Here is a 27,976-nt window from a genome sequence, read left to right on the forward strand (position 1 = left end):
TAAGTTTTTAAAAACTAATTTTTTTTTGATCATTTCTGATAATAACATGATATTATATATTAAATATATACACAACAAATAAATAAATAATAAAATAAATATTCTTACTTTTGTTACCTTTTTCTTGTGTTTTGGAGCTTGGAAAAATATGGAGGACTTTTAGAGCTTCGTGTTGATATCGTGTTGTGAAAAAGTAAAAATTTATAATAAAAAATAAATACTCCAAAACTCAAAATATATCAAACTCTACACTTTATAATATTTTTTTCTCAACTCAATTGTATTTTTCATCACAAATGAAGACCTATTTATAGATCCACATTTGAGATTAGTCCAAAAATTAATATATCATCATCTACATCATCACACACTAATTTTCCACATTTTACAACTCAATATTCAACATTCAACTTAAATAATAATAATAATAATAATAATAATAATAATAATAATAATAATAATAATAACAACATATTTTCAACAATAAAAGAAAATGTGAAAAGCACTTTTTTTAAGCAATCTCAAACATGGTAGTGTTTGTTGGTGTATAATTGTCACATCGATTGGATAAAAAAAAATGCTATTTAGTTGTCCTAGTAAAGATCATTGGAGTATGAAATTAAACTATTATGGAGCGTAAAAATATTTGTCTAACTCTATTTATGAAATTCCGAGGAACTTTAAACTATACATGAAATTCTCAGGAATCTCAAAAGTGTTCAAACACACAATAAATTACTAGCGTTTTGTTACACGCATTGCGTATTAAACAATTTGTTTTTTATAATAAAATTATATTTTAATTAAAATTGTTAAATAAAATGATTGTACTATATATTAAATACAAAAATTAGGATGAAAAATGATTGAAATAATTAAATAAAAAAAAAATTGATCAAATAGCGGAGTAAAACGGTTTATGGTTGTTACTTAAAGTGCAGGCACCACGAGTCCTGATGGTGAAGGCTCTAAGATTTCATTGCGTGCAAAAGACAAATAATATATTAAACATCAACAACATTAGTTAGAGAATGTTTCGTGAATAAAACAATTGATCAATCTTATCTTGTAATTCTCTATTATTTGAATATATTCTAAGATTTCGTAAGAGAATTGAATCCCAGAACTTTCACCATAAAAGCACCGTAAGGCAGAAAACAAGAAAGCTGAAGCATTCCATGAGAACCAGAAAGAGAGGACTAGATAACGGTGAAGGCTCTGCGGCGGAGTGCAAAAGTCCAACTCCCTGGCCGCCGGCGCCGCCTCTCCGTACCTTCGAACCGCGGCCTCCGCCTCCTCTTCCTCCTCTCGCCACCACGTGATCCGCCGCGAGCACGATGGCTGTTACTGTGAGTGCAAACACCACGAGTCCTGAGTTCGACAAGGGCTTGCTCCTACCCATCGCATTCGTATATGTTATTGTTAGCCACCAATATATATATACACACATACATATATGATATATGATGGGCAGAAAATCTACGTATACATATTATGTGTATATATATAATTCAAAACCCGTTAAAGATCAGTTGGAGTTTGTTACATAAGTTCCGAGAATTGAGATTGAAAGGGTCGTATATCTTTATCCTGTAGATATCGATATATAGATAGATGTAAAAAGAACGCAACATTTGGGGGGGGGAAACACAATCACGTTTCATCATCCGTGCTACATTGGTCGATTTCATTGCACATTTCCATGGGCACATGAAGTCGTGAACTTTTAGAGGTAAGGTGACAGCTTGCCAATTAGTATTGACAAGGATCTTTCGTATAAATAGTATTTGAGGCTCATAACTAGGGTTCAAACGAACTGAACCTGTTCGTGAGTTTTATGAGCTCGCTCGATAAAATTTGATTTATATTCGAGTTTATCGAACTCGAGCCGAATTTGAACATGTTCGAACTTTTTTTCGAGTCGAGCTCGAACCGAAATTATATTGTTCATCGCGAACCTTAATATTTAATTAATATAATATAATTATATAATAAATATATATACATTTCAAACTTTTTTCGAACATTTCGAGCTTTTCGAACCATAATATCCGAATAGTTCACCAATAAGTTCGAATATTTCGAGCCGAACTCGAACTTGAACTTCATTTCGAGCCAAGTCCGAGCCAAAATATTTGAAATTATCGAACTTCGAATCGAGCTCGAACTTGAATATACTATTATCGAGCCGAATTCGAGCCTTAAAATTTTACCATTATTCGGCTCGATTCGGTTCATTTGCACCCCTAATCATAACGCGGACGCCACACATAAAACACGTGTTCTCTATTTTCTCTAAAAGCTTCTAAAAGAAAAGTATTCGGAACCCACCTGCTTGTGTTTTCAATTTATGATTTATAAGATCCATATATATATATTTTAAAACTATATATATATATATAAATTTAACTGCTTATACACAACAACAAATTTAAAAGAATGGAGTGGTAAAAAATGATCAAAAAGATTTCTTGCCATTAGGAAAAAAGGAAATAGAAGATGAAGAAAAGTGTCATATACAAACAGACCATAGAATGCTAGTATTTTTTTATCACATAACAGCTGAAACCAGAACAGACAATCTATGAGGAACTAAATTTTCAGAATTGGAAATATCATCAGATAACGGAAGTTTAACACGTACAAATAATGGTTGCCTATAGCTAGCTTACTCAGGCTGGAATAAATCATCAATCATCCAATAATGCAATGATATCCGACACCGTGTTCGTGTAATGCTCGGGCCAAATATGATTTGATGGGTCTTCAAGAGTTGCTATATTTGTCACGCCTACCAATTCAAGGTACAAATGATACGCAAAAGCAGCAGCAAAGAAAAAAAAATCATAAACAAACTAGATAGATTTCAAATTCAACCTGAAAGAACAAGTAGAGTTCTACAACCGGCATTCTGTCCAAATAAAATATCAGTGTCAAGTCTGTCCCCAACCATGCACATTCTTGAAGTTGGGATGTTATATCTGAGGCAAAAAAAATAATAAGATGTAAATGTGTTTAAAGTGGACAATGTCAATTTTTGCCTCATGTATCTTAATCGAAACAATAGAGCGACATATCAAATTATCATTATAGTCCTACTAGCTTATCCAAATTACCCCCACCACTTCCCCTGCTGAGTTGGTATTTGACAAAAGCGCCAATAGTAACACTTAGGGTTATAACAGGCGAGTTTAATCCAAGAGACTGGCTTCTTATGTAGGCAACGGACTTAAAACCTTCAATACTACTCAAAAAGCTTCATATTAATGTGACACTGCACCCATGATTTTTAAATCGACTTACTTCTGAAGTAAAAAGTCCATCATAAAGGTTGATGGTTTTCCGACTACAATAGGCTCTCTTTGTGTCGCGCCACATACTGCAGCAACCATGCATCCCGCACCTAAACTCAAGAAAATGTTAACGTCTAAAGTCTCTTATCAATGACGATGAGGTTATCGAAAAGAAAAAAGCTTACCAGGCCATTCTTGCAGATCAGTAAGATGGCCAACTGCATCCCGATTTGTAGCAATAAAAAGACACCCTGGATTTTCCCGTATGCAAAGAGTTCCATATCTTTAGATGAGTAAAATTGGGTGCTTTAGATAAAATTTGACTGATCAAGCCCTAAAATATATATCTACATAAACGAAATAAAAGCATGGATAAATTGACTGATCAAGCCTCATCATGGCCATAAGGTAGAAAAGCAAACTTCGGCTTGACTTGTATGGTATGGTGTGATATTAAGTTATACTACCATAGCATATTGACGATATATGCAGATGATTTAATCAAGTAAAAAAAACACCAAGGAAAGTGAGACTTACTGTAGCTTGTAATAATTTATATACTGGTCAAGTCCAACCACCACAGCTCCTACCTGGAATGAGAACCAGCAATTCTGAATCAAAGAACAGCATATATATGAAGATAGAATACTGGGGAAGTTGTTAAATTTTACACTCTTGTCGTGGTCAAACAGAAAGTTTGGTCTCAACTGGACAGCCTTCTCCCCATCTTCCTGCAAATTGTTAACATAGTTATTCTTCTAAATTCAATATAAGAGGAATAATATTCAATTGACTCAAAGAAAACAAAATACTGAAAGTTATAGATGACATTAGATAAAAAGAATCTCGAGATTGAAACAAAAAGAACACTTACAGTGCCACCAAGACTGGTAAATCCCGCGAGCTCCAGTTCCTCACGTATGCCTTCTTCACCAATTACATAAACCTGAAAACACGATGCAACAATACGAGGCCCTGAAAACAATGACATGAAGCAAAAAGAAATTTGGACAGTATAAAGATTTTTCCCCAACTATATATAGCCATAAAAATATCCAAGAGATTAAGTTCCTATTCAGGACTCAGGAGTTATGTTCTTTCTCTTGAGACCTTGCTGCTACCTCTATCTAAAAGCAGATCATGTGACTTATTTTGTTCGGTCCCTTTAATATGAACATGTATAACTAAGAAGAGGATTTATAAATCAGTGTACAAGATCCCGTGTTACATGAGATGATACTCATGTAAGTTGAGGATAAAATGCTTTCGATCTTGATTTTGATTTTGATTTTGATTTTGATTAAACAAATCATTGGCCTGAATCTTCCTTATGACAAGTTAATAATGGGGTTATATACAACACTTTTTCTTACCCATGTGATATAATGGTATCAACCTCTAGCGCACCAGAAAATCTTGCTGCCTAAAGAATACAGTAAGACAAATAGCAAGTGAGGTGAGATCAAACCTTCTTATCTTTAGGAAAGGAATTGACCTTCAAGTACATGGCAGCAGCAAATGATGAGGAAAATATTTCATCCTGAAACCAGTACAGGACTCAGTAAATATTTATAAAAGACATACTGCATTAATAAGAAGACTGACCAATGTACCAAACCTCGGTAACGGAAATTCCAAGGGAATTGAACTTCTTCGTATATTGCCTTCTAGACTTGGTTGAATTGTTAGTCACGAACACTAGCTTCTTTCCCTACGAGGGAAATTTACGATGTCACAGACTCACAAGACTGAACTTGGAAAAGGAGAATAAACAAGGAACTAAACCGAGCAATAAATAATTATCAAAGCCATATACCAATAAAGAGAGGTTGAGGGCAATTCACAGTTTTTAACTAGATTAAAAATTAATAATTATTTTGGGTTGGGATAAACTGCACGTGGCACCCAGCTGCTTGGTCCAAGGATCAAGCAAATATATGTAGACATCACACGTGATCATTCAAAACTGTACTAGTAATGCCATAACAAGGAAGAAGTGTTGAAAGAACCATAGAGTTTGTAACATAAGAAAAACTTCGAAGATGAGTTTTCTGCTTCGTTGTGGCACAATATGTATTGCCGAAAAGCACAATGCAACAACAAAAATAAATGGGAAAAAAAACCTTCGCTACAATCACCACTAGTAGAAGTGCTAGCTTCTTTCCCTACGAGGGACATTTACAATAATGTCACAGACTCACAAGACCGAACTTGGAAAAGAAGAATAAACAAGGAACAAAACCGAGCAATTAGTACTTATCAAAGCCGGATACCAATAAACGGAGGTTGAGGGCAATTCACAGTTTTTAACTAGATTAAAAATTAATACTTATTTCGGGATGGGATGAACTGCATGTGACACCCAACTGTTTGATCCAAGGATCAAGCAAATATATGTAAACATCACACGTGATCATTCAAAACTGTACTAGTAATGCCATAACAAGGAAGAAGTGTTGATAGAAGCATAGAGTTTGTAACATAAGAAAAACTTCGAAGATGAGACTTCTGCTTCGTTGTGGCACGATATATATTGCCAAAAAGCACAATGCAACAAAAAAAAAATGGGAAAAAAAAAACCTTCACTACAATCACCACTAGTAGAAGTGCTAGCTTCTTTCCCTACGAGTGACATTTACAATAATGTCACAGACTCACAAGACCGAACTTGGAAAAGGAGAATAAACAAGGAACAAAACCGAGCAATTAGTACTTATCAAATTGTATACCAATAAACAGAGGTTGAGGGCAATTCACAGTTTTTAACTAGATTAAAAATTAATACTTATTTCGGGATGGGATGAACTGCATGTGACACCCAACTGTTTGGTCCAAGGATCAAGCAAATATATGTAAACATCACACGTGATCATTCAAAACTGTACTAGTAATGCCATAACAAGGAAGAAGTGTTGATAGAAGCATAGAGTTTGTAACATAAGAAAAACTTCGAAGATGAGACTTCTGCTTCGATGTGGCACGATATATATTGCCAAAAAGCACAATGCAACAAAAATAAATAAATGCGAAAAAAAACCTGCGCTACGACCACCACTAATAGAAGTATAGAACCAACAGACAGTTCAGCACATCACTAACATGAATAGTTATTTACAGCTGAAAATAACTGATAAGAAGCGAGAGATTAATTAACCATTGATCTAAGAGCCTCTAGAGTCTCCGGAACGCCCTCGATTAAAGCATCTCCCTTCCATATCACACCTGAAATATCCAAATCATAGATTGAAAAACAGACGCAAAAAAATACGCCTTTAGATTTCAGCAACTAGTAAATGTCGATGATGTTCTTTGGATAAGTTTTGAGAAAGTGTGTCTGTTACGTACGGACCATCGCAATCGAAGAGAAAAGCATCGACGGAATCGACGAGGTCTCTGGTGTTTGGAGGCGTTAGAATCTGACAAATCGCCGTTGGTTTCGAGTTCTCTCCGTCCATCGCCGCCGCCGGACAGTGGAGGAGGTGGTGTAGCACGTAGAGAAGTAGACGTTAAAGTCAAGAGGCGATTTCAACTTGGTCCGTTCTTTTTAAAAAAAAATATTGTTATGAGATTGGGGTTGATTGTCCAGGGGCCAGAGATTTATTATAAAATTTTATTTATTATTTGATAAATATTATTGATTTTTCATTGGTTAAATAAAAAAACTAAAAAATAATATATGAAATGCAGAACTGATAGTAATAGTAAATCGTATTCATTTGTTTATATTTTTTTAAAATTAAATAGACTAAACTTGGTAATACAATTTATGAATGAACTTCAATATTTTTTTGTATCAAACTTGATTATTTTTTAATTTAAGATCTATTTCTAAAATTTTTCCCCACAATTTGATTAACTTGGATACAAACCAAATTATCGATTGTTTGGTTTCAGGTTTCGGTATAGATTTCGGGAAAATTTTTAAAATATTCTACTTTTATTTAAAAACTCGAATAAATTTTTTTTTTCTCGATTGTTCTTTAAAAATTTATACTTGAAATTATTTTTTAAAAAAAATTAGAAGTTCTATTAAAATTTTAACCAAACTCATGCTTTTATTTATTTTTTTCTTTTTCCTGTCAAAGTATCAAACACTAAGAAAGCTTTTTATGGTACTTGTCAAGTAAAGCCTAAGTTGGACAACCAATTACATCTCTTTATATATATTGAGTTATAGTAGACCAATGCGTGTGATCCTTAACAAAGAGTAGAAAATGGTATATAAATAATTCGAGGTTATTAATTTTTGAATTCGATCAAAATAATGATAGAGTAAACATGTAGTTTCGTTTGGTTTTAAGATTTGACATGAAACAGATTCAACGATAAGTTTTTTGTATAATCCCCACAGTAAATTGGGGACAGGTATACGATGAATGAAACAGATTCAATGATAAGTTTTTTGTATGATCCCTACTATAAATTAGGGACACGTATACGATAAACCTATATAGCAAGTACTTCGTATCCGTTCTCGCTTTACGAAAATGATTAACCCAAGTTGTTATTGTAACAACCTTGTTTTCTTAAAGATTTAAAAATTAAAAAGTAAAAATGCTGACTATTTTTTTTACAGTTATTTGCACCAAATATCCCTATGAAATATTGAAAATGCAGAATTTTTCCCTGTGAAATTTTAATAGAAATCTTCAACCATGACCTTTTGTAACATTATGTTAAGAATAGTCAACCAAAGTCCCACATTGGAAGATTATTAGGAATGGTCAACCAAAGGCCCACATTGGATGACCAAAAAAGTCCCACATTGGAAGTTTAAGTAAAAAGATCATGGATTAAAATATGGAATGATATCTCCATTGGTATGAGACCTTTTGAGTGGGTTCCCAAAATCAAAACTATGAGGGCTTGTGCCCAAAGTGGACAATATCATATCATTGTGGAGATATCTGAATTCCATTGAACTAACAAATGGCGCCGTCTGTGGGAATGAGTCATGATCTGATAAAAAACAAATGTTGGGTGGAATCCTCGGAAACTCATGGAGAATAAGTGTGAGACCTCGATTAAAGATCCGTGAAAAAGCTCTCGAGGGACGCTCCCGAAAATTCATGTAAGGCGTGTGCTGCAACGCATTGAAGGTGAGTAGGCTCGATTGGAGGGACGGATTGAGGGGAGGCCTGGTGGAACTTCGTTTGAGGGGAGGATTGTTAAGAATAGTCAACCAAAGTCCCACATTGGAAGATTATTAGGAATGGTCAACCAAAGGCCCACATTGGATGACCAAAAAAATCCCACATTGGAAGTTTAAGTAAAAAGATCATGGATTAAAATATGAAATGATATCTCCATTGGTATGAGGCCTTTTGGGTGGGTTCCCAAAATCAAAACCATGAGGGCTTGTGCCCAAAGTGGACAATATCATACCATTGTGGAGATATCTGAATTCCATTGACCTAACACATTAGCACACGTGCCCCTTCATATGAGTGATTGTTGCGCATGCGCCCCTCATGCGATTGTGCAAATATTTTGATTTTTTTACACCAAATACCCCTATGAAATATTAAAAATACATGTTTGACCCATTGAGAGTATACTTTTTAAATCTATTCAACTCATGATACACGAGTTTTATTAAGATTCAATTATAAAATATTTACCAAATATTTTTCATTTTATGAATTTTTGTTTTAATTTTAAATTTATTTCGTAATTAATTTGTTTTTGGAAAAAATATTATTACTCACTTCGTTATTTTATTAAATTCATTTCGTATTTCTAATTTTTTCATTAAACATGCATTCATAAATAATAATTTAAACACCGAAACGTACCAAAATATTAAATCAAAATGATAAGTTCATGCATATTTTGATTTTGGTACTTTTAGGTTTTTAAATTCTTATTTATGAATGCATGTTTAATAGAGAAGTTGGAGACACAAAGTGAGTTTAATAAACTAATGATAGCAAAATAAAGTAATAATTTTTTTGAACCAACACATTAATTAATAATAATAAATTTAAAATAAAATGAATAATTAATAAAGTAAAAATTTTTGATAAATATTTTATAATTGAGTCTTAATAAAAAGTGTGTATTTTATTTACTGCGAATTATGTAATACATCTTTTCGAAAAATTTAGATTTTGTTTCCAACTATATAGTACTAAATCAAAAAGTAATATGCATGAACTTATTATTTTGGTTCAATATTTTGTTACTTTTAGGTATTTAAATCTTTGTTTTATGAATGCATGTTTAATATAGAAATTGGAAAACGAAGTGATTTTAATAAAGTAATGATAGCAAGATAAAATAATAATATTTTTTAAAAACAAATTAATTAAGAATAATAAATTTAAATAATAAAATTATTAAAATGAAAAAAATTGATAATATTTTGTAATTGGATCTTAATAAAAATTGTGTATTATTATTTACTGCAAATTGTGCAATGCATCTTCTCGAAAAATTTAGATTTTGGTTCAAAACTTTATAGTCCTAAATAGGGGTGTTATCGAGTCGAGTCGAGCTCGAGTAGCACACTACTCGAGCTCGAGCTCGGTTGTAGTTCGAGTACTCGAGCTCAACCTCGAGCTTTTATATTATATATATATATATAAATTAAAAATATATAAATAAATAAATAAATAAATAAAATATTATATTATATATGTTATAAAATAAATATATATATAAATATAATAAATAAATTAAATATTATAAATAAATTAATATATCAATATAATATAATATTATATATATTATATTTATATTTATATATATTTATATTATTTTTTAATATATATATGAGGCTTGTCGAGTAGCTCGCGAGCTACTCGATCACATAGTTTCAAAGCTCGACTCGAGCTCGATTGTATGCTCGAGCTACTCGAACTCGAGCTCGAGCTCGGTCAAATCAAGCTCGAGTCGAGCTTTGACCGAGCTACTCTCGAGTTGCTCACGAGTAGCTCGGCTCGTTTACACCCCTAGTCCTAAATCTAAAAGTAATATGCATGAACTTATCATTTCGATATTTTTAGCCTTTAGATATTTAAATCCTTGTTTATGAATTCATATTTAATAGAGAAGTTGGAAACACAAAGAGAATTTAATAAAATAATTATAGCAAGATAAAGTAATAATATTTTTTAGAAAAAAAATTAATTAAGAATAATAAATATAAATAAAAATATAAAATTAGTAAAATGAAAATTTTTAATAAATATTTTATAATTGGATCTTAACAAAAAATGTGTATTATTATTTATTGCAAATTGTGCAAAAAATGCATATTCACGAAAAGTAATATGCATGAACTTATCATTTTGTTTCAATATTTTGATGCTTTTAGGTATTTAAATCATTGTTTATGAATTCATATTTAATCGAGAAGTTGGAAACACAAAATTAGTTAATAAATAATGATAGCAAGATAAAGTAATAATATTTTTTTTATAAACAAATTAATTAAGAATAATAAATTTAAAATAAAAATAAAATTAATAAAATGAAAAATGTTTGGTAAATATTTTATAATTGGATATTAATAAAAATTGTGTATTATGAGTTGAATAGATTTAACAAGGGGTCAAACATGTATTTTTAATATTTCATAGGAAATTTGGTGCAAAAAAAAATCAAAAGGTTTGCCCAGTCGCATGAGGGGCGCGTGCGCAATAATCACTCATATTAAGGGGCGAGTGTGCTAATTTTATAAAAAAAAAATCAGGGTTGAAGATGCCTATTACAATTTTACAAGAGAAAATTGTGTATTTTCAATATTTCACAAGTGTATTTAATGCAAATAACTCTTTATATATATATATATATATATATATATATATATATATATATATATATATATAGGGAAGGGATTTAACATAAAATAAAACAAAATAAAGGTCCTTAAAAATAACTCAAACAGTTTTCCAACAATTTTCAGTATTACAAAACTAGAATAAAACGTAGTAATTACCACCAATGAAAAATACTATAGTTTCTTAAAACCTTAAAATATTCAGCTTCCAACATAATAATAAAATTCATTAACAGTTTTCTAAATTTGCGGAACTTCATGGTCTTGGATGGGTGCATGTCTTCTCACAACCACCGTCCTCACCAGAATACACTGCATCATTATTTCTCACCTGCATCGATGAAGTCTAGTGAACTTAAAGACCCAACAAGTAATACCGGAAATAACAAATACATATAATAATAACTTTAAAATTTCGATACCCTTAACCCTTTAAAATCCTCGACCTCAACACAAGCAAGCAAGCACACACATGCATACTGTGGGGATCCGGGTTGCTAATCTCATCTTAGGGCAATAAATGATTAATTAACAATTAATCAAACAATACAAGAATAATAAACCAAGAGCTAATTTTTTTTTTTAAATAAGGCCCCTCGCTCGATCGGGTAAATGTTACCGATCGAGCGAGCATAAAATTGCAGCTCTCGGTCTGAATCCATTTTGGCCTCGCTCGATCAGTGAAAATCTCCCGATCGAGCGAGCCCAAAAACTTACTCCTCTGTTTTGGCAAAATACAGGCCTCGCTCGATCGGTGAAGATCACCCGATCGAGCGGGCACCCTGTCCAGAGAATAAAAATGCTTCTTTGCTGTATAATTGATTCCAAATCTCATACAAACTTCATATAAATTTCTCAACATTATTCTACATAATTTACATGCATTCAAACTCATACTAAGTGATCTAGAATACATGAACTCTCAAGTATAAATCAATACTTGGCAAAAATAATATATACAAAGGTTCTTGCTTTCTAACATGTTTACCAAATCTTAAATACATGTCATCTGCTTAAAACCCGAATCACCACATGCTAACTCTCTTCACACATACAAACAAAGCAACAGCCGGATAACTCCGGTGAGAATAAATCTCAGTATGAAAGACATGCATATACATCATGAAAGCATATGGAATCTATATGCTATAAAACTCTAAAATCATAAAACATGTAATAACATGTAATTCATAGAATCATCATCGCCGCTTAAACTCTTAACACATAATGATTCATCTAAAGCAATAACACACATTCATATCTAGAATAGTGTATCACAACATGCTAGCATTTATAACTGCATAATCTAAACCATAAAAAAACTCTAGGTTAATGCATAAATGCAATGCATGTGCCAAGGAAAAGGCTATCAAATCTGATATCAACAAAGCTTAGTTCTTTGGGATCCCGAGGAATAAAATAACTATCAAACCACCGACACTCCCAATCGAGGCGGCATCAAGTATCTTAATCCTCTGACTTTGGTGCAATTATAGAGAGTCTTCTGGCTCTGAAAGCGAAGGCTGCAATCCATGCCACTCAACTATAATTCTCCAAACGTCATTTCGCAATCTAGGCTAATCTGCCCTTATGCTTTACATGCTGGAGTTCAAGATGAATGCAACATAAGCTGTATGCATTAAAGACTATAAAACATCTTGAACATATAATCACATAATCAATCAAAGCATCAAAACTCATATAAATCACATAAAAGCACTGAAACAACTACGTATGTGATTTCAGGATAACTCGAAAACCACCACGTTCTCGAATTGTTCTACCTGGCAGGAATAATGTCGATTCATACCTGTGATCGGGATTCAATCATCTTGAATCATTGCAAAGTCTTGCAAATGCTGATCAATAACAACTTTCCAATTCTGTCATCTCAATGCTAGCCAAATCGGTAATCAAAATCTGCTCATTTCAATCAGTGCTACTTGAAGGTATTCTTGATTCAACTTCAAACACTTCAAGTCATTCGAACTCGAACTCGTCGATTCGACTTCGATAATCTTCAATTCAAATCTGAAATGATTTATAACATAGCTAAACATCAAGTTCAAATATGAATCGATGTTTCATTAAAACTTATTCAGTTCAAATCTTGCTAAGACAATCGGAATTCTATCGACGTCGCAACTATTCGAGTTCGATAAATCTTTCGATTCAAATATCATTATATCTTCATTCTAAACATAATCTCATATTCAATTCATCCACAATAAACTTGAAGATGAGCTCTAGACATTTAAAATGCATAACAATTCAAAATCTTGAACCGGCGGCGTAACGGTACGATTTCGATCTTTCCAAAAGCTTAAACATCAATATGATTACCACCTTAACATAATAACATCAACAATATCAGCAGATTATACACGTGAATATCATCCATAAAAATCAGATTTTCGAGAAATCTTTCAATATTCCAAAATATGTCCAAACGACGATTTTTTCTCGATCCGTCTTGGATATGCTATCGTCGTATATGCTAGAACATGTTTATACAATCAAATCTTAATTCTAACAACAACTTAAAATTCAAACATGGTAGAACTTCATAAAACTTACGTCAAAACGTAGCACTCGGAGCTGTGATCGCAAATATATGTTCAATTGGAAATTCTACCGGACAGATCAAAAGATATCGGAGTTTGAAAAGGCAAAAATGTCTTAACCCTTCTCTTTTCTTTTCTCACGGTTTCTTTTCTGATTACCCTCTGAATCCCACGTGAATGAGGGCTAGGAATATGTTAATTTAGATATATATTGGCCTAATTGCAATTTAGTCCCTGAATTCTTTAATAATTGCAATTTGGTCCTCGGCCAATCTTTTAATTCAATTTCAATCCTAAATAATTTAAGAATATTAGAATTCCAATCTAAACTCTAAATATTCTCAAATTAAATATTCTCGGATTAAAATTAAATCATTTCGGACCTTATCGCATTTTAGTCCTTGAACTTCTCAATATTTGCAAATGGGTCCTTTCTCGGATTTCATACTCAAATTAAATCCTTGATATTTATCATCTTGAAATTCACATCTTAAATTCCATAAATATCAATTCAAATGTTTTTAATCTTTTAATTTAAGAATTCCGGATATTAAAATCTTAAAATCCAAAAATCCTCAAATTAAATATTTCTGACCCGAAATTGAAATCTCTAATTTCTTAACTTCTTCAATTCATCTTTTCACTTTTATTTGGAATTTAAATCTTAAATCCCGTAATTAAGAACTTAATATTTTCGGGCCTTACAATTCCTCCCCTCTAAGGAATGATTTCGTCCTCGAAATCGCATTCGATCTTACTACTGATTCTCGTAAGCGTATAACTAACTGAAGTAATACTTACTTCAATTCTCTGAGCTTTCGATATCTTTTCTTCTATCGTATCTTAATTTTTCTTTCTGATTGCTTCTGCAATACATATAATCACTGAGTCAACTTATATCTAAGTTGCTCTTTCTCGTGATCGAATTCTGCATCAGTTCATCTGTCTTGCTTAACATCTTATCTACTTCTGTTGTATCTGAATTGAATGCACATACATATTGTAGCTGATATTCTTTAGCCAATGCATATGGATAACAATTCATCTATCTGACAATTCGAGTATTAATCCATAAGCTAGATCAAATACTCATAGGAATCAATTCTGAAACCTCTTTCTGAACCTAATGATTCTCGAAAAAGAACTTCTTAACTGATCATTTTGTTCAGGCTTCAAATCTATATTTGTTACTCATTTGCTCATTCTGTCTATACTGTTCTATTCTTATTCTGTTCAAAGCCATCTTCACCTTCGCTATCATTTCGTGACTCATAGCTGGTCTGATAGCTGATATTTCTGAAATTTTATTTCAATATAAAGACAATTCTGTGTTTCTGATCAATCAATCATCAAAATACTGTCTTTATATCTATCAAATAGCTGTTACAGGAATTATGGTAATCACGTGGCAAATAATCAATCAACTAGTACCGAATCTAGTACTATAGTTTTGAGCATATCCTCAAAAATCTGGATAATCACATCTGATAGTCCACTAATCAGAGGATGGTATAATGAAATCTCATACAACCAAACACTCAGAACATCTGACAATCAATGCCACAATCTAGAAAACAAATCTAAAGTCTCTATCTCGACAATAGATTTCAATAATTCCTGTAATCTGATTATCTTGCTAAATACATCACAAGTATCTTTTTATGTTTGTATCATATCTAATACAACATATTCATGAATCTGTCGATATCTACTACAATCTAAATTGTAAAATCATGACGATTTGAGTAGATTCGAACTAAAGTCGTTCACAAATTTGATCTGATTTCAACTCTTATGTAACTAATCTGTTACATAAACCACTTGCGTTCTTCTTTTCTGCTTCTTTTACTGGAATTTTCGTATTGGTACTGTCAATTATGTCGTATCTGCTTTCATTTCTTTCACCAATACTCATCTCCAAGTAAAGACTACATGTACCTCATACATGTTTAGACAACTGAATGGATATTAAATCTGTTGTCATATGCCTCTTTCAGAATCTGATATTCCATGTCTAGAATATCTGGCATAATCAAACGATTAATCACCACAAACATTCATCTGTTCTGCTCTGCTGTCTTATCTCTTATCTTAATCTAGCATTCTCAATCAATATTCTATTGCTTGATCTAAGATCAATATTGTTTTTATCTTTCCAAACTAATTCAAGTTTATCTTGGATCGCAACAATTCTGATTGTTTAAGTATTTGTCAAGCATAAACATACAACAAGTACAGATCTGTACCCAATAAATCCAGCAATTAGCTAAAACCCAAAAATCTTGCTAATAGTCTGAATCTGAATTTCTATCAGTTACAAGCCAAATTCTTCAAGATAAACTGAATATTCACATCAAATAATCCAGAATTCTCAAATTTCAAATCAAAGGAACTCGCTCAAGTCAAGGTCACCCAAAATCAAACATTCTGAATGACAAAATCTGCACAGTGAAAACAACTCACTTGCATATCAAAACTTAAAGCGAGTAAATCAAATCAGACTCTAGCAAATGAATAAGAGTCAATCAAAATCGATCGAGGTCGAATACAAAAACCTCAGAATCGATAGCAAAAAATTCAAGAATCATGATTTCTATGATGGAATAGCTTCAGCAAAATTGAAGAAAAAGCTCAACTGTAACTGATTTTTCTTATTCTCTATTGATATAGTTTCATTTATTAATTCTTAATTCTCAGCTGACAATAGTCGAATATACTCTTTTCGACTTAACTTATTGTCATAGAATTAATCATCATTTCGGTACTACATAACTCTTTTCTACTAAATCTGCTAGCTGTTTCTGAAGTTCTTCAGTTCAAGTAATGCTCTTCTATACTAATTGTCATAATACCATTGTACTAGACAACACTCTATATAGAACTGCATTCATGTCGTAGAAAGGTCGAAATATGGCATTAAACTATTTCTGTACATTCTAACCACTGACATAGCTGTCAATTCTAGGTTACTGTTGTACTAGTTCAATATATCGACTAAACTTCTACTGACATTCTTCTACGGTCATCGTGATATAAACAGTACCGACATAATAGAAATTTATTTCTGCACCTCATATCAAATAGATCTCTACTCATTGCTATTGCTGATCTAACTTAATCACTGCACATAATCAATCAATTCTTATCTGATACTCAGTTATTGCATTAATATCTATAATGTATTCTAGCTTAATATCTCACGTCTGATATTAGCATATTCAATTTTATTTCCTCAAGTCTGTATTTCATAGAATCTTACAAATATATTCCATCTACTCAAAGGCAAAATTTCAGCAAATACGATGAATACAGGCTCATCAGATACAGATTATAGCATAACAAATCACTGATCTATGAATGTATGCTATGCAATCAATATATAAGCGGTTAACTATAATTAACTCACTTACCTGTAATATTCTTATCTGATACAACTTGAGCCTTATTTTCTGTACTTTCATTGCCTATGACCTTATCTGTCATTCACATGTTCTCTCAATCTGTTTCAGCTAAGGAAGCTATGCTTATATGTCTTCATCTGCTGGCATTTAGACTGAATCAATCTTTGCTGTTGTTGCCACTATCTCTTGCTTCATAGCTATACTGCTATGGAAGTTGTAGTGGAGGTGATGATCATAGTGTTTCCACAATTACAGAGGCATGAATAAAATTCAACTCTGCCTCGTACTACCGGTTCATGATTTCGTTCTTCTCTTACTGGCTTGAAATCAACTTATGTGTCTCTACTATTCTATCATCTTTAGCAATTTCACCAACTTCTTGCTAAGTCCTGGAGTTGATATAAAATCAGGCTGGTTCTATGTTCATCTGAATATGCTTCTCTTGAACAACTGATCCACCTCTTCAAATAAACTCCTTTCTAGACATATCATATTCTGTATCTTTCTGAGTTGATGATTCATAGCTTTGGAGTTGTTCAACTAACATACTCCTCAGTGCAATCGGCTCAAAAACATACCTTAACATTGTTCTGTTCTATCTGCGGTTCTGTTCTATCTGAGGTTCTCATACTCTCTGCATAAGCTGTCTTATTCGATAACAGAAGCAATATATATGACAGAGATTATAACATACAATTGCAGTATAACATACATATAATCTCATGCTTCTGAATAGAACACATACTTGCAAATACTCATGTTTTTTTCACATAGTACATGCTTAAGACGAATTCACTATTTCTAATGAATTCAATAACTCAGGCATACATATCAGCATATAAGCATGTAATTCTTATCTCAATAAAGCAAGTCGTGTTCAATCAAACAATCATCGTCGCATACAATTCTTTAAATCAAGTAAAGCATGATCATGCAATACTATAAATGCATGCGACTCCATCTACCCCGCTCAACTTCTATCTGAGTTCAAGACTTTATGCTCCAAGACTTTACGCTCTGATACCACCTGTTGTGGGGACCCGGGTTGCTAATCTCATATTAGGGCAATAAATGATTAATTAACAATTAATCAAACAATACAAGAATAATAAACCAAGAGCTAATTTTTTTTTTAAATAAGGCCCCTCGCTCGATCGGGTAAATGTTACCGATCGAGCGAGCATAAAATTGCAGCTCTCGGTCTGAATCCATTTTGGCCTCGCTCGATCAGTGAAAATCTCCCGATCGAGCGAGCCCAAAAACTCACTCCTCTGTTTTGGCAAAATACAGGCCTCGCTCGATCGGTGAAGTTCACCCGATCGAGCGGGCACCCTGTCCAGAGAATAAAAATGCTTCTTTGCTGTATAATTGATTCCAAATCTCATACAAACTTCATATAAATTTCTCAACATTATTCTACATAATTTACATGCATTCAAACTCATACTAAGTGATCTAGAATACATGAACTCTCAAGTATAAATCAATACTTGGCAAAAATAATATATACAAAGGTTCTTGCTTTCTAACATGTTTACCAAATCTTAAATACATGTCATCTGCTTAAAACCCGAATCACCACATGCTAACTCTCTTCACACATACAAACAAAGCAACAGCCGGATAACTCCGGTGAGAATAAATCTCAGTATGAAAGACATGCATATACATCATGAAAGCATATGGAATCTATATGCTATAAAACTCTAAAATCATAAAACATGTAATAACATGTAATTCATAGAATCATCATCGCCGCTTAAACTCTTAACACATAATGATTCATCTAAAGCAATAACACACATTCATATCTAGAATAGTGTATCACAACATGCTAGCATTTATAACTGCATAATCTAAACCATAAAAAAACTCTAGGTTAATGCATAAATGCAATGCATGTGCCAAGGAAAAGGCTATCAAATCTGATATCAACAAAGCTTAGTTCTTTGGGATCCCGAGGAATAAAATAACTATCAAACCACCGACACTCCCAATCGAGGCGGCATCAAGTATCTTAATCCTCTGACTTTGGTGCAATTATAGAGAGTCTTCTGGCTCTGAAAGCGAAGGCTGCAATCCATGCCACTCAACTATAATTCTCCAAACGTCATTTCGCAATCTAGGCTAATCTGCCCTTATGCTTTACAGGCTGGAGTTCAAGATGAATGCAACATAAGCTGTATGCATTAAAGACTGTAAAACATCTTGAACATATAATCACATAATCAATCAAAGCATCAAAACTCATATAAATCACATAAAAGCACTGAAACAACTACGTATGTGATTTCAGGATAACTCGAAAACCACCACGTTCTCGAATTGTTCTACCTGGCAGGAATAATGTCGATTCATACCTGTGATCGGGATTCAATCATCTTGAATCATTGCAAAGTCTTGCAAATGCTGATCAATAACAACTTGCCAATTCTGTCATCTCAATGCTAGCAAATCGGTAATCAAAATCTGCTCATTTCAATCAGTGCTACTTGAAGGTATTCTTGATTCAACTTCAAACACTTCAAGTCATTCGAACTCGAACTCGTCGATTCGACTTCGATAATCTTCAATTCAAATCTGAAATGATTTATAACATAGCTAAACATCAAGTTCAAATCTGAATCGATGTTTCATTAAAACTTATTCAGTTCAAATCTTGCTAAGACAATCGAAATTCTATCGACGTCGCAACTATTCGAGTTCGATAAATCTTTCGATTCAAATATCATTATATCTTCATTCTAAACATAATCTCATATTCAATTCATCCACAATAAACTTGAAGATGAGCTCTAGACATTTAGAATGCATAACAATTCAAAATCTTGAACCGACGGCGTAACGGTACGATTTCGATCTTTCCAAAAGCTTAAACATCAATATGATTACCACCTTAACATAATAACATCAACAATATCAGCAGCTTATACACGTGAATATCATCCATAAAAATCAGATTTTCGAGAAATCTTTCAATATTCCAAAACATGTCCAAACGACGATCTTTTCTCGATCCGTCTTGGATATGCTATCGTCGTATATGCTAGAACATGTTTATACAATCAAATCTTAATTCTAACAACAACTTAAAATTCAAACATGGTAGAACTTCATAAAACTTACGTCAAAACGTAGCACTCGGAGCTGTGATCGCAAATATATGTTCAATTGGAAATTCTACCGGACAGATCAAAAGATATCGGAGTTTGAAAAGGCAAAAATGTCTTAACCCTTCTCTTTTCTTTTCTCACAGTTTCTTTTCTGATTACCCTCTGAATCCCACGTGAATGAGGGCTAGGAATATGTTAATTTAGATATATATTGGCCTAATTGCAATTTAGTCCCTGAATTCTTTAATAATTGCAATTTGGTCCTCGGCCAATCTTTTAATTCAATTTCAATCCTAAATAATTTAAGAATATTAGAATTCCAATCTAAACTCTAAATATTCTCAAATTAAATATTCTCGGATTAAAATTAAATCATTTCGGACCTTATCGCATTTTAGTCCTTGAACTTCTCAATATTTGCAAATGGGTCCTTTCTCGGATTTCATACTCAAATTAAATCCTTGATATTTATCATCTTGAAATTCACATCTTAAATTCCATAAATATCAATTCAAATGTTTTTAATCTTTTAATTTAAGAATTCCGGATATTAAAATCTTAAAATCCAAAAATCCTCAAATTAAATATTTCTGACCCGAAATTGAAATCTCTAATTTCTTAACTTCTTCAATTCATCTTTTCACTTTTATTCGGAATTTAAATCTTAAATCCCGTAATTAAGAACTTAATATTTTCGGGCCTTACACATACAAACCTCCACTTTTCTTTAAACTTTAAACCTCTTTAGTGTACTCATAAATACCTCAATAAAATAACGTATCAAACACTTTACACCTCAAAACTAACAACTCAACATTTTCGACTAGTGGTTCATAAATTACCTCTTCTTTTAAAATGGACGTTTGATCAAGCTAATGCAAGGAATTTCAGGTTTGACGGGGCATTATGACCTGAAGGTCTTATTCAACACGGCAACACGCCGTCAACCTCAATCGTAACTTCATCACAAGTCATAAAATATCTTACCCCTTTTTTTCCTCAAAAATCAACACAACACACACCAAAATAACACACCTCAAGATACACACACACACTCACACCCATACACACACATACACACACACCCGAACACACACCTACACATGCATACACACGCATACACCATCTCACAGTACACATACTCACACACAATGCACACACACACATCACACACTCCCACACACAGTACACATTTTTCACACACACACAAATATACACAGTATACATATACGTATTGTATACATGTACAGTACCCGTATACACATAGTATACACCAAAATACACACATTAATTTTTGAAATACACACACTATTTTCATATACTTATGTATAAATCATCATATATCATCTAGACCATTAAAAAACACCCTCAAATCCTTTAAAAACTATATGGATTCAACGATACATGAAAAATACAGATTTATACTTGCCTTATACATCTACATCATGAAAATATTCATTTTTAATATATATATTTTTAAAAAAATTAGGGTAGACTATAACATACTATAGTCCCAACATAAATCCGTCCATGCCCCGAAAAATGACAAACCACCCTGCCCCGTTGCTATTCAAATATTATTTGAAACGAGGATGAAAACACAGATGCCCATTTAACTCCCATGGGGTCGGAGATAAAGATTCATCGATCATATAAAACCAAGGATGATGACGGGGAGGAGACTTAGTCCATACGAGGATGAGGAATCTTTGATTAGAAAATACAGGGAATAAGAGTCATAAGACGATGATGATGAATAGTTTTAAATTCGAGAACGAGAATGAAAATGACATCCTGTCCTAGATCCTAGTATTATATCTCCATACTTTTAATCAGTGTTTTCGAAAACGAATCGGACCGGCCTGTTCGATCGGGAACCGGTCGTCGAACCGGTCCGGTCCGACCTAAAAAACCGAAAAACCGGTCCAACCGGTCAGAACCGGTCAAAACGGGTCAAGAACTGGAAAACCGGTTCAACCGGTTGAACCGTTTTTTTGAATTATTTTTTTTTTTGAAAATTTAATTTTTTTATTTTTAAACCTTAGATTTAATGTTTTTATATATAAAAACATTATTATTTGAAATTTCAACTTCATTTAAAAAAATATTTTAATAATTATTGGTTTTTTTAAAAATAAATAATTTATTTTTTAAATAATTATAACTATAATTGATATTTTAAATATATTTACATATTTATTTAGCTTTCAAACTATGTTAAATATATATTTTATGTCTATTTGTATAATTTTTGAGTTTTTAAAATTTCAAAATATATTATTTATTATATTAAATTATATAAACGGTTTTTCGGTTCGACCGATTGAACCATTTTTTTAAGTAAACCGATTCGATCACCGGTCCGATTATAAAAACACTGTTTTTAATTACTCCACACGGTGACTCGCACATAACAAGATTGATAATAAAAATCTGAAACCAATAATTGTATATAAAAAGGTATCAATAAATATCGTAACATCACATATATATGAGTATGTCTTTCGTGAGACAATTTCATGGATCTTTATTTGTAAGTAAGTGACTAAGTCAGATCCACTCATATTTACAATAAAAAAAAATAATAATTTTAATGTAAAAATTAATACTTTGTATGTATGACTCAAAAAAGAGATTCGTCTTTTAAAATTGATCAGTTAAATTGTTTCTAGAAGTTTGTGAGTACATATATGTTTTTGAAGGGATTTATTTATTGTTTTATTTGAATAAATTATTTGAAGGATTCAAAACAATTATATCACCAACTTAAAATTTAAATTACGTTATTATATATATATATATATATATATATATATATATATAGGTATATCAAAGAATATAATAATAAAAACAAATTTAACGTTTTACACGTTTCGTTCTCGGTATAATAATTGAAGTTGTACCGCCATGGCCCTTATTTAAAAAAAGAAAACAAATTGGCGAGTGGCCCATAATTAATTTAAAATTAATTGTGCGCAGATCTCAAAGTCCACACAAACAATAAAAAAATGTCAAAAATCAAACAAAGGTGCGAATCTCTTTCCTCATTCCGCCAACCCATATCTGCATAGACACGTGTTCACTCCTTATTGGAATTCGATGGGAATTAGGATCCCGTTTAACAGTATGTCAATTTCCATATTTACCCTCCACAGATTGGTCTCCATTACCAACCTTTATCAAATTAAATAGTAACATTTCAAATAACCGAAATGATTAACTGCTGCATTTTTTGCACTCATCAAAAGATAACTTGTACAAGTCAGTGTTTTAAAAAACGATGGAAAAAAACGTCGGCTACAAACGATTAAGAGTGAGTTTTTCTTCGTTTTTGGCAAAAACATATAAAAAATGGTTAGTTTTTGGTTAATCGTATGAAACCTAAAAAGACGTAAAAAACGCGAAAAAACGGAAAAAAAAATAACTTTTAAAAATAATATTTAAGGTAATTTTTTTATTTTTAATTAAAAATACTTTTTTTAAAATTTTATTTTAAATAAGAAATATTAAATAATATAAAGTGTATATAAAAAAACCTTAGACATTAACATAAATATTTCCTCCTACAATTCATTTCTTTGTGATTAAGAGATGAAACTTGAATACATACGAAAATTTGTGATTTTGAAACTTACGTTTTTATAACTTGAAAATTTATATATTTATTCTTAAAATATTTAAGTTTGTATGTTATTTATTATATTAATCAACTTTATAATTAAAATTATACCAAAAATAAAAACCACTTTTTCACGATTAAACTTTTCTTAATTTCTTTTTTTTTGTTGCTATATATGATATGGAAAATAGAATCTTTTCAGTTTAAATTTTTTTAATAAAGTGTTTGATATTTTCACTGAAATTTTGTTTCCCGAAATATAATTTCGTAGTTGTGAGTTATGACTTGTGAACTCATAAAAGATTACTGCTTTTGTAAAAATCTTATACTGCTTTTATTTTACGACAATAGTTTGGTAGACCCAGATTCGGTAATTCCAATAAAAATGAAGGCAAATAGAATATTTAATTTAATTAATTTAAACACATAATAAAATGCAGGTGATACCGCACTTTGCAAGTGCTACAAAAGCTGAGAGCCAAATAAACAGTACTGAACGCAGGAAGCATTTCTTGACCGCTGAATTCTGCAATCTTCGGGCGGAGACATGGCGAATCTGAACGGAAAGACGTCAGATCTGAGGGCGGCGTTTCTGGAAGTGTACTCCGTGCTCAAATCTGAGCTTTTGAATGACCCTGCTTTTGAATGGACTGATGATTCTCGCCAATGGGTGGAGCGGGTTTGTTCTTCGATTTTTTATTATTTTCTTCTGTTCATTTTGTTTGATACTGGAATGTGATGTGTGGTGTGGTGGAATTTTCTCTTCGGATGATAGTAGGAATTTTTTGAAAAGAAGATCAACCATGGACTTGTATATATGTTACTGAATTATGGCGCGGATGGGTGGAAACCGTTTTGATTTATTGGAATAATTTGATATTTTCGAGTTCTCTGAAATTCATTTTCATGTTGCCGAAACTCTCAGATCGTGTATGGTGGTCGAATCATCATCTCGTCCCTTTCAATTGACATGGCTACGGTTTCTGTACGATCTTCAAAAAGCAAATTTTCGGAAAACATATCTCAAACATCACGGTTACTTTTGGAAGTATCCACAACGAAATGGATTGATATTAGAGACTCCTAAAATACTTGAATGCTCCTCCAGTATTGGAGAGTGCTGTAAGAGTTATGCGTGTGCTGGCATGACAGACGTGTAATGCTGTGTCACGAGCGTGTTAAATCACAGCTGATCTAAAACTGGAATTGGCTGTAACATACAGCTATATTGTTTTCAGATATTATTTTAAAGGTGGGAAGGGCATATGGAATTATGGATTGTTTGGTGACGAGATAGCATCATAAATACCTTTCAACACAAAGTGCTCTCCCTTTAAAGTGAGCATAGAAGATGCTCTTTTTCTTGAATATGGGATGCTGATCTTTTTGGTGACATACTTTTGTTTATCTGAAGTTAAATCAACTTTAGAGCATCAATTAGTTATTCAAGTGACTGGTGTCTCCTTTTACAAGATCCTATCATCGATTATAGAATCAAATCATAATCTAGTTCAATAGGCGAAAATTCCCTCTTTCAGAAAAAAGTCAACTAAATATATAGAAGTCCTAATGTTCGTGTAAGGCAATTTATGAAATCCTTGTTTAATTGCAGAAGATGTTAAAAGTTTGTTTTTTTAAAATTAAAAGTGATTATACACTTTCAGAGTAAGTATTGGTTTTTCAATGGTTAGAGCATCGAGTGCTGTCATTTCTTCCATCTATTAATGTTTTTAAATTGTAGAATGAAGTGGGTGTTAATATTAGCTTAAATTGCAAAAAATGATGATAAAATGTTGATTATGCTCGCATGACATTTCCTGCTTTACAGTTTGATTGTTGTTACTGACGTGCCATTTTTAATATCTGTGGCAGATGCTGGACTACAATGTGCCTGGAGGTTGGATGTGAATCATTTACTTCATTTCTAGAGCCAAGTTCCCGACTTGCGTGTTTTTGCTCTAATGTTAAAAAAAAACTATATATTCATCTAATATTCTTAAAACCAAAAGATATTAGTCTGAAGATTCAGGTGTTACTTGCAGGGAAGTTAAACAGAGGTCTGTCTGTTATCGATAGCTATAAGTTACTTAAAGAAGGCAAAGACCTGACAGAAGAAGAGGTTTTTCTTGCTAGTGCACTGGGCTGGTGTATAGAATGGGTGAGTTATTCTATTTCTTATTCTAGGTACCACAAATGGATCCATCTTATGCATTTTTCTGCACAAGAATCTGACTTATATGAGTTATAATGGGCAGCTTCAAGCGTATTTCCTTGTCCTTGATGACATAATGGATAATTCTCACACGCGGCGTGGTCAACCATGCTGGTTTCGAGTCCCCAAGGTCTGGCTATATGTTGACTAATCGTTTTCATTTACAACTACCATCCAAAGGATGTCTACTTAACCATTCACCTTGATTGAACCTTCTGCTTTAGGTTGGTCTGATTGCTGCTAATGATGGAATCATACTTCGGAACCACATCCCTAGAATTCTCAAAAAGCATTTCAGGGAAAAGCCGTACTACGTGGATCTGCTGGATTTATTCAATGAGGTAAATTTACTTATGAATTACTTGGACCTGCTCAGAGGTTTTACCATGTTACCGCATGTCAACTTCATTTTGTCATATTTTAGGTGGAGTTCCAAACTGCCTCGGGACAGATGATAGATTTGATCACAACTCTCGAAGGGGAAAAGGATTTATCAAAATACTCTTTGTCACTGTGAGTCCCTGAAGGGTTTTGCAATAAGTAATTTGCAAAGCTATCCAGCGCCAAAATACACTTGCTTCAGATGCTAGATCTCATGATATGCCAAGTTACTGTATATATTGTATATTCTGAGACTAAGGACTTATTATTTGTTTAGCCCTTTCATGAGCCTGACGATTAAAAATAAATAGCAGCACTACTCTGCAATACTATTTTCTGCCGGACTTCGCAACTGATAGATACCAATTTCTATGTTCATGTGGTGAGACTCAATATTTTTCTGTTATTTATGGTCAGATTGATTTTTTTTAAATTTGTGCAGTCATCGTCGCATTGTTCAGTACAAGACTGCTTACTACTCATTTTACCTCCCAGTAAGTGGGAAAAATTGTCACATCTGTGACTCCACATGATTGTCAAAATGCAGTTATTCAGAATTTGACCTGAACAGTACTGATTATTTCTCAGGTCGCATGTGCATTGCTCATGGCCGGTGAGAACCTAGACAACCACATAGACGTGAAGAATGTTCTTATTGATATGGGAATTTATTTCCAAGTACAGGTAATATTTTCTGCTTTCTCTCTCTTGGATATTGATATGCATGTTAGAGATTATGTTTGTTGATTTAAAGTCTAAAGATATGTGTTCAAGCAAGGGATCAATTTATCATATTTTATCATCATTCTTTTTGTGGTTTTCTCAGGATGATTATTTGGATTGTTTTGGTCATCCTGATACGATTGGGAAGGTAAAGATCTGAACTTGTGTGTTGGATTGGAACCTTCGTAAATCTAAGGTTTTTTTTCAAGGTCTTCTCTTTTTTGATTGCCATGTAAACACCAGATTGGAACGGATATTGAAGATTTCAAGTGTTCTTGGCTAGTAGTCAAAGCCCTGGAGGTTTGCAATGACGAGCAAAAGAAAATTCTATTCGTAAGAACATAGAATCAAATATCTCCACTATTCTATTCTAGCTCTCAAAAACAAAAACTGTGTATTAACATATAGATTTACCGCCAGGAAAACTATGGTGATCCCAATCCTAGCAAGGTGGCAAAAATCAAAGCCCTGTACAATGACATTAATCTCCAAGGGGTATTCACAGAATATGAAAGCAAGAGCTATGAGAAAATAACAAGCTCTATCGAAGCTCATCCGAGTAAAGCTGTGCAGGCTGTTCTGAAATCTTTCTTGGGAAAGATTTACAAGAGACAGAAGTAGGACGGATAGCTGGTCGCAAGAGATTCTGAATCAAGAAATGAAGCAGGGGAAGTTCTGATTAGTCAAAAGAAATCCTATTTCATTTCTCGGTATGTGTTTGTATTCTATGTTAGGGGAAAGGGGTAACAAATTCCCCTGTTTTGTTGTTTGTATTAGTTTCTTGTGGTTTCACTACTTTGTCTATTGTAATTTGTAACTTCAAGGGTTGAAAATAAAAGGAGGTTGTCTCACCCTTCTATATCTGAGTTGATTTCTGTCTATACCTG

At 32.6% G+C, this 27,976-nt stretch overlaps 2 protein-coding genes across 2 annotated transcripts; one reads left to right on the top strand and one right to left on the bottom strand.

The window, feature by feature from the left end:
* Window positions 1–2,476: 2,476 nt before the first annotated feature.
* On the bottom strand, window positions 2,477–6,842 carry LOC140886037 (phosphoglycolate phosphatase 2). Its single transcript, XM_073292569.1, has 11 exons — window positions 6,643–6,842; window positions 6,448–6,515; window positions 4,912–5,004; window positions 4,762–4,833; window positions 4,168–4,239; window positions 3,965–4,024; window positions 3,831–3,883; window positions 3,479–3,576; window positions 3,304–3,403; window positions 2,878–2,981; window positions 2,477–2,791 (listed from the first exon to the last, which is right to left on the bottom strand). The coding sequence occupies exons 1-11, from the start codon at window positions 6,746–6,748 to the stop codon at window positions 2,691–2,693; spliced, it is 927 nt and encodes a 308-aa protein (XP_073148670.1). The 5' UTR covers window positions 6,749–6,842; the 3' UTR covers window positions 2,477–2,690.
* Window positions 6,843–24,213: 17,371 nt separating this feature from the next.
* On the top strand, window positions 24,214–27,950 carry LOC140877908 (farnesyl pyrophosphate synthase 1). The gene is made up of 11 exons (XM_073281512.1): window positions 24,214–24,452; window positions 25,646–25,670; window positions 25,816–25,931; window positions 26,029–26,115; window positions 26,210–26,326; window positions 26,410–26,498; window positions 26,809–26,860; window positions 26,955–27,050; window positions 27,193–27,237; window positions 27,333–27,422; window positions 27,510–27,950. The coding sequence occupies exons 1-11, from the start codon at window positions 24,321–24,323 to the stop codon at window positions 27,708–27,710; spliced, it is 1,050 nt and encodes a 349-aa protein (XP_073137613.1). The 5' UTR covers window positions 24,214–24,320; the 3' UTR covers window positions 27,711–27,950.
* Window positions 27,951–27,976: the final 26 nt, after the last annotated feature.

Source organism: Henckelia pumila, chromosome 1 (genome assembly GCF_033568475.1).
Source record: "Henckelia pumila isolate YLH828 chromosome 1, ASM3356847v2, whole genome shotgun sequence".
NCBI classification, from domain to species: domain Eukaryota; kingdom Viridiplantae; phylum Streptophyta; class Magnoliopsida; order Lamiales; family Gesneriaceae; genus Henckelia; species Henckelia pumila.